The 13,279-nt window shown below is 37.8% G+C and overlaps 1 protein-coding gene across 1 annotated transcript; it reads right to left on the reverse strand.

Annotated features, from left to right (window-relative positions):
• Window positions 1-1,231: 1,231 nt before the first annotated feature.
• Window positions 1,232-11,058, reverse strand: LOC131771002 (mitogen-activated protein kinase kinase kinase 10-like). Its single transcript, XM_059086751.2, has 9 exons — window positions 10,174-11,058; window positions 8,147-8,324; window positions 6,959-7,107; window positions 6,024-6,199; window positions 5,768-5,908; window positions 5,489-5,582; window positions 5,042-5,164; window positions 4,683-4,868; window positions 1,232-4,136 (listed from the first exon to the last, which is right to left on the reverse strand). Exons 1-9 carry the CDS (start codon window positions 10,889-10,891, stop codon window positions 3,100-3,102), a joined length of 2,802 nt encoding a protein of 933 aa, XP_058942734.2. The 5' UTR covers window positions 10,892-11,058; the 3' UTR covers window positions 1,232-3,099.
• Between the last annotated feature and the right edge of the window lie 2,221 nt (window positions 11,059-13,279).

The following is a 13,279-nucleotide window of genomic DNA, read 5'->3' on the forward strand; positions in this document are numbered from 1 at the left end:
ACCGGATTGGGGTACAGAATGATAGCTTAATTCATAGATACGGACTTTCTCATGCAACATTACAGGTCGGTGTTCAATTCCGAAAGGGGTACGCAGCTATTAATTATTATTGGTGCTCAGTCAGTGGTCGGACCACTAAGCAATCCAACGTTCAAATCATTCAATTAAGTTTCCGAATAATTATTACTTCTAAGAACGATTACAAATCACATTCAGCCCATATTTCGTAATGCACCTCTCGTCAGCCCATATGTACAGGTGAAACCTGATGAACGAATTAGATGGTTATGAACCAACGATCTAGCACAACTACAAAAGGAAAATAGTGTGGGGTGGCGTAGTATCGAAATTAGTTTATTATAAAAATATTTCTAAACTGCTGTGTTCATCAGGAGAGGTGCGACTATCGAATAGGTGCTATATGGTGGGTGAACAGATGAACTAGGGGTTGTACTGGTTCATAACCATTACAATTTCCTCAAATGTGATTGGTACATTAGCTGCTTTATTTTTCACCAATCATTCTGTACAGCTGTGATCGGACAGTGTAATTGGACAGTTGGCTGTAATCGGACAGTTAAGTAGTCCACTCAGCCAAATCCACCAATTACAGAATTAATCACAATAACCATAGTAATAACCACTAATCCTGATAAAAAAAAGAACTGAGGAATTTCCAAAATGGGGACATTTTTTTTACTTTAGACACTGTTTCTACCGGAGATATTGATCTATAATATGTATTTGTTGTTTTCGGAAATTGTAACGGTTATGATTCATTGGTAACAGGACTTCTTGTCATCCAATTTTGTCTGTAATCATCACTCGTGATTGACAAATTGGACTCCCGCTTCGCGGTCGTTTGATTTTGTTAATCACTCGTATGATTACAGACCGAATTGGACTTCAGTCGATCCTATTACCATTACACATTGCCTGTGTACAGGCTCTAATTGGAGCTGCGGTACAAGCGACTAAGCCAGTAAGATTCGACACGGTGAGCGAGGCGATCGTGCGAGAAGCCTGGGAAGGGTCTGGTACGAAAAATTACCTTTCTACAACCAGCGTGTATCGCGGTGACGCTCGCATCTCTCGCTGACGCAATTTAACACGCGGGCATCGCTGCTTTTGTGACGAGGCCGGTGAGAGCTAATGCACTGAACAACGCTTTAATACCTTCTTAGGCGAACTACGTAATACTCCCTTTAAAAAAGTTGACGGAAACCTGAAGTCTTCTCTATTTCTTTAATAAATGATTAGTCGTTCTGTTTATCGAGACGGAATGGACAACTTTACCACAGAGGGCTCTTCCAATCAAAGGGGCTTGAACATGATTTGGAATACATTTTACTTCAGGGACTTGGCGACTTTTGTACAATAAAATTCGATTGATTCATGACAATCTCACATCTAGAGAAGTGCGAATTTGATTATTTGCGAGTTACAAAACAATTTGTGCGGAAAGGGAATTCAACGACGACATTTCCTAACGCATATAAACAAGATCTGTAAAAAAAGGCTCGCCACTAGAGTTCAAATCCGTAAAGCGTTACAAATCTTATAGAATAGAGATCTCTAAGCAAGTATCAAAAGGACCCAGTAGCAATGATACTATCAACAATGAACGTTGTGCCATAGTTAGTAATAATAAATTTCAAGGATGAAAGGACGCCCCCTAACAATTATCACGTACATAAATCGAGGGCGAATAATCGAATTGTTTTAGTACAAATCTACTGGACGTTCAAACTTGACAACAAGACAGGTTCATGTTTTTCATCCACTTTCATGTTCATCACTGCATACTGTTTGACCTGTCATTTTACGCACTGTACATCACGGAATAGATAGTGAGAAGCATAGCCAATCATCTTTCCGCATTGTAACAGAGCGCCAGTAGATTTATACAAAAATCAAATATTCTTGCTTTTATTTTATTTTTCCGTCCAAAAATGTTCCTATTAGACGGTTTTCTCTGATTCAAAAGGCAATTTTTTGTGTCCATTCTATGAAAATTGGTTAGATAGCTTCCTAAAGTTGATTCCAAGGGTAAGTTAGTGGAGAATGAAGTTTTTGTATCCCCATATGCTGATGCTCTTAGGCGTTAGTTTAACGCCAAATTAGAAATATTTTGTTGTCGCTAAAAAATAGCGAGAATATCACTTTACAGGAGTGTCTGATAAGGACTCCAGCCTGATGGACTTGATGAAAAAGCCAAGACATACCCTCGGACTTAACCTAGTAGAACTAAGAAACATCTCTTCATTTCGTACCCCTCGCGTTGTATCAAGTTTCGATAAACAATAAAAATAATAGTGGCAATCTTTTCTTTTCTATTGACGTGAAATAAATTTTTCCTCGAAAACGGTGACCTTATCGTTTTAACAACGAACGCCCCTTTGATCAGAAAGAAAAAAAAAAGGTCTAATGAACGTAGAGCGTTTTACTCATATTCGCCAGCGATCTATTTATTTGAACCATATTAACACAATTCCCTAAAAAGAGATGGAAAAATCTAAAACAAAAATCACAGGTATCGCCAATACGGAAAAATATTCACAAGTACAGCTCTATCCTGAAAAAGTAGGCGAGCTTTGTAGTCCCGCCGAGGTAAATATCATGGAAAACCTCGAAAACGAAAAAGAATTTCTAACTCCAAGCAATCTCTCGAAATTTGTTCACTGTTCGCATATTTTTGCACAGTACAGGGACGGTTTAAAAAGATAAAATATGTTTGAACAGCCAAATTTCCAATCAGAACAAAATAAATTTTTTTTTCTATTTTGCTCTCGAATATTTTACTTTTCTCGTCTTCTTCATTTTCGAAGCTCAAAAAAAAGTAACATTTTACTCAATAGATATTCATAGTTTTGTACCTGAAGCATGCAACAATCAAGTCCTATTTTCGGTGGAAATTTCATAGCGTGAAATTTTTTTAGGGTGGGGTGGTGGGGGGGGGGGAGAAGATGATAAAGTTCTACGGAGTAAAACGCGAAAATCTGATTTACGTGGACATGCCGAACACACGACTATTAAGTAGGACGTAATGCAACATTAGAGGGAGTTTCTGTTACCTACAATAAAACTACGTTTTACACATTATCTCTGGCCAAACTCCTTAAAGAGTTCTTCAGAAGTTGGCACCCTGATCACCGTTTCCGACTTCAGTAGGGGCTGGGTCGTGTCATGTGACTCCCCCTCCATATGCATGTCCAATAGCGTCAACTTGTCTTGTTCGCTCGTCGGACTTTGATCCGAAGACGAAGGTGATGGACTTAGACTGTCCTGCCACGGCCTGGGGCGAGGCCTAGCGGCGCCCATAGCCTCCCCAGTTGGGAAACAAAACTTCGCGTTAGGGGTAAAGTCCGTGGAGTTGCAATCCAGGCGAGGTGAACTTGCTCCCCTGGGAGAGAAGGGAGGGGGAGGAATTTTAAAAATGTCTTGCAGCTCCTGTGAATATCGTTTGCAGTTCACCACTGTATTGGTCGAAGAGTCATCCGCAAAACTGGAAATACTATCATTCGAAATGTTAATTCTGTTGAGTTCACTCGAATCCATCGACTTGGACCTTCGGTCTCGTCTTTCCGTCGCTAAGTCGATAAGTTCTTTGTCGCCCTGTTCGGGACACACCGTGACTGAGAACGAAGTTGAAGAAGACCGACCTCGGAGAGAGTTCGGCTCTGTGTAAGTTAAGGGAGGTTGACTATCGCTAAAAAAAGTCGCCTTTAGTAGAACAGGAGTGGACAGAGGCCTTTTGTTTTGACCTCGCATCATGTCGACTGGTGCAGTGAACTCCACATTCTGTGGACTAGAAACGGGCGTGCTCGAGTTTGAATTAACCGAGGTGTCTTCGGTCGAGGTTGAACCAAACCACGATCGACGATTGGAATTTCCGACTTCGTGCCGTCGCCGGGAATTCGGTGACTTGTGCTTGTCCGATTTCGAATTTAATCTTAGCAATTCGGGACGAAGATCTTTCGCACCCTGTCTTAAATCAGTTCCTAAAGCTACTGCGGACGCCATTATACCAACACAGCAAACAGCTACCTCGCAACGATGCTTAGATTTGGTTTTCTGTGAAGATTTGAGAGTGGACATAGGGCTGTTATCTGCTGTTACGTACTTACCGTTGACACCTGTCTCATAAAAAGAAAGAAAACATAGTTAAGTTGGAGAACTTACGACAAGATCGTTTAAGTCACTAGCTTTGGCATCTCTTTATGTCAAATCAAAAGAAAATCGTGTATGCTCATCATGTGTGTGTCAAAAGTTCTCTTAAGCGTAACGATGACTGAATCGTCACGCAATCTGTATTTCAATTTCAATACGCAACAACGTGAAATAAAGCAAGAGAAAGAATTAGAACAATGTTTGCGCAAGCGCCAAAGAACTGAGCATATACTGCCTCAATTTCAGCCTTAAAGAAAATTTTTTCTCGAAAATATCTTAAAATTGGAAAAAAGTGAGCCATTTCAAAAGTGAATTCCATCTCAAGTGAGAAAAGGACTCTTGGAACGAACACGACACGTTGTATGAAAAAAAACAGAATTTTTGGAAAATTCAAAACAAAATTGTCGATTTTCGTCATCAGATAGAAAACGAAACGTGGCAAAATCAAGGGAAGTTGTTATTCACAAGGCAAAAATAGTGGTATCGTACGCAACATAGTTGAACTTCCTTACCAATATTTTGGTTTATCACTGATCCTAAGTTAGGAACTGAGTTACACCTTTCTGTCATAAAGCTATCCCTGGCTTTTACACGCCTGCTCTTGTCTCGGTCTCGCTGATGTACTGAGCTGGGTCCCCACGTGCGGATCTTTTTGTTTTTGTCCGGGGGACTGACGGGGACCTCGCCAGGATCATCAACTGAACAATAACGAATAATAACATTTAAGTTGTGTGCAATACATTGTTCATGTAGCTATACACTACTTGTAATCACCGAGTTTTTCATTAAATACAATGAAAAAATAACAAAATGCCAACAAACACAAAGCGAAACAAAAAAAGTAAACAACTCGAAAACAAAGTTGTCTTACAGGACAGCAGTCTGAATCTCTGATGTACTGCAGGGGATGGTGGCCCTGTGGTGTTGATGCCTTCTGTTAATGCTGGGTTTGAGTCAAAGATATCAGACGTGATGGTAAACCTATGCTGGAACCCTTAAAAGGAAAAGAAACACAATTCTTAGCTCTTTCTTTTCGGGGATTGCTTTCAAATCAGGAACCCAAAACTACTATTGTTCAGAACTACATGTAACGTTGAAAACGGCAACAAAAAAGTCTTGCCAATAAACCGCACACACGTACCATGCTGAAAAATAGAATTATTCCTGGTTACAAGTGCTTCTTATACTTAATTTCCATGGAAAGCAAGTGACTTTCTTGCACTAGATATTGTGACTCTATAGACACTATTCAGGTAGTGAGCTGTAAGTATTCAATTGGTGCAAACAAAATAAAAAAAAAGGTAAAACATTTTCAAACCTGTTGGTGCACTAATTTTTCTTCCACTTCCAAACCTCAGTTTAAAGAAGTGACCTTTCCTCTTCTTTGGAGATGGTTTGAGTTGCTTCTGTTGCTGTATATTAATCACAACAAGAAGAAATAAGTTTATCATTGCTAAATTGATGACTACATACTGGATGACACAAACTTAAAGCAAGTACCAGTAAGTAGTGAGTCATTTTACAAATAACCATGTGTTTTAATGTTAATAAGAGGTGACAGAAGAATTGCTTTTTTAAGGTTAGATCATTCACTCACCTGTATTAGCATGTTAATCTCTTTTCCAAGAAGCATCATCTCTCTTTGCGCAAGTTCTTCTTCTCTCTTTTTCAAACTCTCAGCATGTACCTCTTGTGCCATCTGTATTTGCCGCAGTTCATCCTCTCTGGAGGAAAGTTCCTGTAAGAAGAAAGTTATACTTTTGAATAACTGACTTTGCAGCGTTAAACTGCACCACAGAATTAAGGCTGATTTTCATTATGTATGGATATCAACATAAGGCACACCATCATACCTTTTCTTTCTTCCTTAATTCATCAAATATCTGATCAATCTCTGTCTGCCAGCCATCCTGTAGTGTGCGGAATGAGTCAGGATCATCTTGCACAAAGGAAGAATCTGAAATTTCTTCCAGATCTTCTAGAATTCCCTGAAATGAAGGTCGTTTATGGGGATCTTGATTCCAGCATTCTAAACAAAAGAAAATTACATTTAGCCTTTATTCCTTAGTTCTCTATATGAATTTTCCAGTAAGGGTAAGAAAAAGATTACAGAAGACAAACTAACCTTTTCAAACTCAAGATCTCACTACTAATTCTCTTTACTATCTACCATACAATTCTTACAATGCTATAGTTTTGCAAATTTGGTATTGGATCAATTAAGAGTTCCCTTATTGATATTTTTCTTTATTCTTATCACTTGTTTGCTTGATACTGATTTGATATTGTAAAGTTAAATTCTGTCTTAGTCACTCCAAGGAATTAAAGGGCTAAGATAGCCACTAAAGCAGCAAATTTCCAAAGGAACGAGTGACTTCGAAGAAGCTACTCCTCCTGGATGGGATAGAAGTCCATTCCAGGTTGAAATTTCCAGTAATATGATCCATCCTAGTTGGAGAGAGGTGCTAAGAGGGCAACCTATCTTGGCCAAGTACACCAAAAAAATTAACCCACCCAATGCACTAACCACTCAGCCATTACATGTAACATGTATGTCTCTTGCATTTTTCTGGCACAAGTTGCTGAAAACCCTCAATCATAATTCTGCATTACAGTCAGTTTTCTCTCAAATGACACCTAACCATGGATACTTGTAGTCTACTCCTGCCATTTGATGGCAAATGCCTCTCTCAGACAGATCCCTTGGGCTGGTCATTCATGTAAAGGTGTATGTTCTAGGCAGTTGGCTGAAAACAGTAACTATTATGTACATGTATACCAGTCTAACCTTTCATTAATTCTTTCAAAACATCAGGACAAGTGCTGGGTATTGGTAAAGTTAAACTGTTCATTGCAACACCATAAGCAACAGCAAGTGCTTCCACGTCTCTGTAGGGAACTTGTCCTGTCAGAAGCTCCCACAAAACTACACCAAAACTGAACCATTAAAGGATATAAATTAGTTCCATACACCTTAATGAGACAGTCAAGGGAGGGGAGGGGGGGGAAGAACAAACTGCACCAATAAGGTACATGTATCTTAAATATGGTCATCACCAAAATTTCCCTGCTTCACAATTCCAAATTACAACCATTTTGTCAATAAAATTTGCTGCTTAATTCCTAAATTAGTCACCAGAAATGCCCCTTTTTTCTAAGAGCTAAAAACAGAGTTAACCTTAACCCTTTAACTCCCTAGATCTCATTAGTAATTCTCAAATGATTCTCATTAAGTTACTTTGGATAATTTGGAATTGAATCAATTAGTAATCTCATAACTGATATTTTTCTTTATTCTCATCACTTTTCTGCTTGATATTGTATTGATATTCTGAGGAGAAATTCTGTCCTTTACACCCTGACATCAGTATGCATATTCTCCATACAGCTCTCTATACATTTCCTAAGGTGCTCACAAGGAGAATTTGTTTAACAATCAAGAGCTTCTCTAGTTGGTGATCATTTCCTTTATTCTCGTGACTTAAACCTTTTATTCAGGGATGATATTGTAAGGAGAAATTAGAACCTTGTCACTCTTAGTGATTAAAGGGTTAAATAAAAATTACATGAAATATTATTCATGCTCTATTGTTTTATTTTTTAAAAAATTTGCCTACTTCTCCTTAATTGCCTGAGTACTGAGCCTTGTAGTGTTGCATGAACCTAGTAAGGAATTGCCAGTTACCTTTTCATTCCCTGGCAAGAGAACTTATTTTTCTGATTCTTATTGACAATTTCACTCAATATTGAGATTGGAGATCTGTTCCTACAGCACAATCCACAAGCTCAGTGTACAGTTATCAGTAAAAAATTTTAAATGGAAGATTGAGTCAAACAGAGAGACTTTACCTTTCACTGTGAGATAAATATTGAAACCCTGAAAAATTTGTTTAAAATTTTGCATGGTACATTTCCACATGTGTTTGTTCAATTTAAAAATCACAATTAAATACTACTCAGTGGAATTTAAACCCACCTCCAAACATCACTTGCTTTCGAGAAAGTGTTGGTTCTAATCACCTCTGGAGCCATCCATGCATAAGTTCCTGCAGCACTCATTCGTGTTGTGTTCATTATCTCTCGAGCCAACCCAAAGTCAGTTATTTTCAGTACATTCTCAAAATTTCCATCCTCAATTTTATTTAAGAGTAAAACTGGAAAAAAAAGGATAAAAAATTTAACAAATAAAATGAGTGGGAGTTATACGTTTAAGGTAAGTTCAATTGTATTTAACCAAACTTTGTTAACTGCCAATTTTTTTAAACAAACACTAAACAACGTCAGCATACAGCAAGCACATTCATACTATCAAATCTGTAATCTAATAATACACAACCAAAGTGTGATTTTATTTCTGGCAAACCTTGAGAAACTCATTCTGAGGAGCAAAACTGGTAGAAAATGGAACTCTTCATAACAAACTTAAGCAAGGTCAAGGTCTGATTGACACAAGACAGGTTCTGCACTATGTAGGACCCACATAACAGTAATATGGTATCTAATTCAACCCTAACAAAGCTTGAAAAGTTTTCATGGCATAAATATTAGATTTTGTTTCATTTGCCAATGCTTTCACTTCTTCACCATCTTCAAAACTGAAATTTACTAGAAAAAGATGTCCATTGAAAACTGATTTATTTGTATCAAATCACCGGAAATATTTATGATGTTATTAGATGGAATTATAGGTTCGAAAGAAACCTTACTGGGTTTTGATCTCAAAGTTTACGCATGGGTAAAATTACAGTAAATGGTGACACTGATAACGATGCTTAATTAAATGGAGAAAGGAGTTTCATCTCAGATGATAAGAATGTTATTTATGTACAACTAATAGGTGCAAAATGTAGCACAATCAGAATTATTTTAATTGTTTTTTTCATAAACCAGAGCACACACAAAAATGCTATGTCATTTTAAAATTCACTGTTATTGTTGAATAACCTTGCAACAAAATGAATGTGGAATACACAACAGGAAAATGGAATAAAGGTAAATGTCGTTTTTGATGCAAACAATTTCTTACAAATGCAATACTGATGAATGTTATTCTTTGTGTCATAAATTCTTGTCTTGATTCATTTATGTACAAATAACTTTTTCATTTTGTAGAAATTCAGTAACGGCTCTTTCACAAGAAAAATGAGGTTACACTATAAAAAATGAGAAGGCATCCGACTATGCGGTGACGAAGTTTTTAACACGCAAATCGAACGATTAATCAAAGGCTATTTGAAGAGTAACAAACGACAGCACTGTATTTAAATGTTGTGGTACTTCAATTTACATAGATGCAAAGATAGGGATGAGACTAAAATGATTTCCTACAAGCGGCTATCTGATAAAGGCATGTCGATCTCAAAATTAGTAAAATTCTATTACAATCGAAGACAGATGAAATATAAAAACCAGTTTGCGTGCAAATTAAATACTGAGGGTCTTTTTGAGACTTGACTGAAATTTCTTCAACAAGCAAGACGATTTTCGTCTTAATCTCCGATGAGAAGGTAAAAATTTTTTCACTTCCTGTCTGGGAAAGCCCAACACACACTCAGTTCCCTCGTATAAATTACCTTTTTATGCTGCGGGAAAATATATCTCACTGGAACTAAAAACAATATCACCTAATCATGTCCAGTATTGTTTTAAATTTTTGTTTCGAACGTGAAAAACAAAAGCTTAGAACTGAAATATTCGCAACAAAAGCCACTCAAGAAGGCAATGGTATGAATTACTGACTGCGGAAAGAAAATAAAACACCGTTTGGCCGCTTTTCTAGATTTTCCTTAATATCGTGCAAAACAATTTTCCAAAGTTTCTCACTGTCTTCATCATTAAAACGTAATGAGCATGAAAAATTCACAATAACAACTGACAATGTTCAAACGAAGGAAAACAATGGTGATGTATTACAAGCTGGCGGCAGAATTAGGGGTCAATGCGTGGAACACCTCCGTTTTCTCGCTTCAAATAGGAAAAGGAACACGAAATGTAATTACTCACTGTTTCCAGACTTGAGATCCCTGTGAATGATACTCAGCGGAGCTTCATTATGAAGGTAATACATACCACGAGCTATCTGCAAGGCCCAGTCTAGCAAAACATTCGGAGGAATAGTTCTACCGTGAGTGTTTAAAACGCGAGAGAGAGCACCACCTCGGGCATATTCTAGAACCAGACAAAAGTTCGGTTCTTTCAAACAAACACCGTATAAACCAACAATATTACGATGCCGAAAAATGGAAAATAACTTGGCTTCTTTAGTGACGGCGTCCACAATCTCGCTGTAGTCCTGGTAGGTCTCAGTGCGAGCGACTTTTACAGCAACTTCCTCCTCTCTCCATCGAGCACAATAAACTTTTCCAAATGCACCGACGCCGATCACATCTACCAGGTCGAGCTCGTTGAAATCGATTTCGAGAGGTTCGGTCAAACTGGTCCTTTTCGTATCAGTCGTAATGTAGTTGGAAGGAAACAAGCCGATTCGTGATTGCCCCTCAACACGACCGACCCACCATCCGTCGTCTCCGCTTACTTCGGGATCTCGAGATAAAATCTCAATGCGATCGCTCACTTTGAAGGTTAGTTCATCGTCGTCTACTGCATCGTAGTCGTATAACGTTGTGCAAAACTCCCCTGTCATAAGCTTCGTCAACGGAGAATTTCTCCCCGTGAATGTATCCATTCCTTCGCTTTGAACTAAAGCACTAGGCATTTGCATCGGCTCTGAGCACGCTCTACATAGATATTACTCCGTGTGGCCTTTTCCTTTAGCTTGCGGACAATATCAAGAGTTTGGAGACCGCGATCGTTCGAAAATCGCCGCTCTCGTCCGCATAAACAATCAGCTCCAATTCTGAAACCCTGAAATGGCTGGTCAAAATGGAGGCAGTTCCACAGCGGGCGCGGTTGCAATATCTTATCACGTGACAGATGTCGAGTGTATATGATTGGTACAAAGGTTGGCAGAGAACTTTCCGTGTCCAAGAAAGTTGACATTGTACAAGTTACCGTGACAACATTTTTTTAAATTTTTGGACTTCCTTACGTTTTGGAATTATAAGTTTAGAAGGGGTCTCTAAAAATTCATAAGCATATCATTTTCAAAAATCGTTATCATAATAGCTTTTTCGACAGCTGAAATGTTGTTGCAATTCTGCCGAGGCGAAATCATGTAAATTACTTTCCAGCAATCCTAAAATAGAAAACATGTAAACAAAGAAGTAAACAGTTTGATCACGCCTTTTAAATGATTTTAAGCAAAAGGGTATCACAGTATTCCTTTCAACCGATTTTAAAAAAAAGTCTCGAAGTCGAGGTAACCTTGCGTACAGTTGTTTGCTTGCCGGGGAATCCCCCAGAAGAATCTGACTTCAGACCAACTGCCTTTCCAACCAAGTCATCGCTATAATTAGACATGACTCAACAGTTTGATTTGAGATTCGAGTATAAAAATCTGGGTTCATTGTAAACCGTGATTTCAATTTTGTTGAGTATTTGTTCCCAAAAACCAAGGTCTTCGTTATCAATCCAAAAAAATATATATACATCACCGTTCAAGTATTTATTCGGAACACCTTTTAGAGCTGCACGCTTTACATACGTTTAAATATCCCGCAAAAGCAAAGCAAACTATTTAAAAATTCCAAAATTCTGCATGTGATATGGGCCAGTAATAAATTTTGAAGCCTCACACCATAAAAATAACAAATGTACGTGACAGGCGTATTTACGTCAAATATGCTATTTCGGATCTCTTGCATATTTCGCGAGAGATTTGACAGCTGTGATCATTAAATATCCTTCCATAATTTCATAATAAGGTCAGGTCTGATAAAGATAGTAAGCAATTCCGGTTCATTTTACCAGTTAGGATCACGTTTACACAGCTCTTCCGGCCTGTTATTTCTGGCTTGTTTACCTTTTTTGTGTACTTTAAAATTCTTATTTTGCATGAAATTTTCTCTCTCTTTTAACAAAATGATGACAAAATTATTTTGCCTCCTATTTATGTTTATAAACATTTTGAGCTGATGAGTTCCTTTTTTTGTTGGTTTTTACATGACATTTATTTTTCCAAGTTTTCTTCCGAAATCCTTGTAAGCAATTTTTCCTCTCAGAAGAATCCCTTCATATTCCCTAAAAGCGCCATTCAATGTTAGGTTACCTTATGAGAAGTCTTGTGATCTATCTCAGCATCAACTATCAGCTCACTCTCCTTTTCCGTCTTAAGATGCTTCTTACACTCGAATAAGCCAGGCATGAGTTTTTTCGTATAAAGTAAAAAAATATTTAGAACACTTCCGCTAGTTTAGTAGACGAGTCCTAGAAAATCTGTTCACTTTGGATATGAAAAAAAAAAGATGATATACTTGGCAACTGAAGATTCATCTGATTTTTCAAATCATTACAATCCACAAAGGATATCAAACGTGTTTAGTTTTCCTGATTGCGTAACATAAGTCGAAGGAAACGAAAAAATGTGAGGGAGGACATGTAAACTTGATATGGATCCCACTTAATCATCGTACACTTCTGCATGCGGCGGAAAAATGCTGTTGAAGTTGACATTTGTGATCGAACATTGCAGTTCTACCTTCCTTTTAGTCTTGCGAAATACAACTGTAGAGGAAATGAGTTCGCGAGGGAGGGCATTTTCATCCGATATCCTTGTGTCAACTTCCTACGAGCGTCAGGAAAGGCGTTTTGAAATTTAAAAATGGTAAAAATTATAAAAATTTGTTTGAGAAACATAAACTTCGTTTGGAGTGTGCTGTAGGAAAGAAAGATACCATTTTATGCCAGTGCGTTTATTTGCGAACAGAAAGTTTGAACTGAGTTGTTGTCTGATTTTATTAATACGAAATCTTGTTTTTGGACAGTCTAAATGAAGCTCGTCTTTTCCCCAGAGCATGAGAAAATTGCCGATGGTTATAATTTCCGATTCCACTCTACTCCTAAAACCTAGCTTGTGAGCGTTTCTCACTAATTGCTTGGTGTATTTTCACAAAACACCAGTATGGCCGTATGTATAAAAAGAAAATACTTTTTAATGAGGTCAGAGACGATCCAAGAACCAGAAGACAGCTTAGGTTTCACTGATAACAAT

Source organism: Pocillopora verrucosa, chromosome 7 (assembly GCF_036669915.1).
Source record: "Pocillopora verrucosa isolate sample1 chromosome 7, ASM3666991v2, whole genome shotgun sequence".
Lineage (NCBI taxonomy): Eukaryota > Metazoa > Cnidaria > Anthozoa > Scleractinia > Pocilloporidae > Pocillopora > Pocillopora verrucosa.

Coding starts and splice junctions, on each gene's coding strand:
- LOC131771002 (XM_059086751.2), bottom strand. CDS start 10,891: ATGCAAATGCCTAGTGCTTTAGTTCAAAGCGAAGGAATGGATACATTC. Junction 7,108..8,146: donor AAAGCAAGTGATGTTTGGAG/GTGGGTTTAAAT, acceptor TTAATGGTTCAG/TTTTGGTGTAGTTTTGTGGG. Junction 5,909..6,023: donor AATTAAGGAAGAAAGAAAAG/GTATGATGGTGT, acceptor TTCTTCTTACAG/GAACTTTCCTCCAGAGAGGA.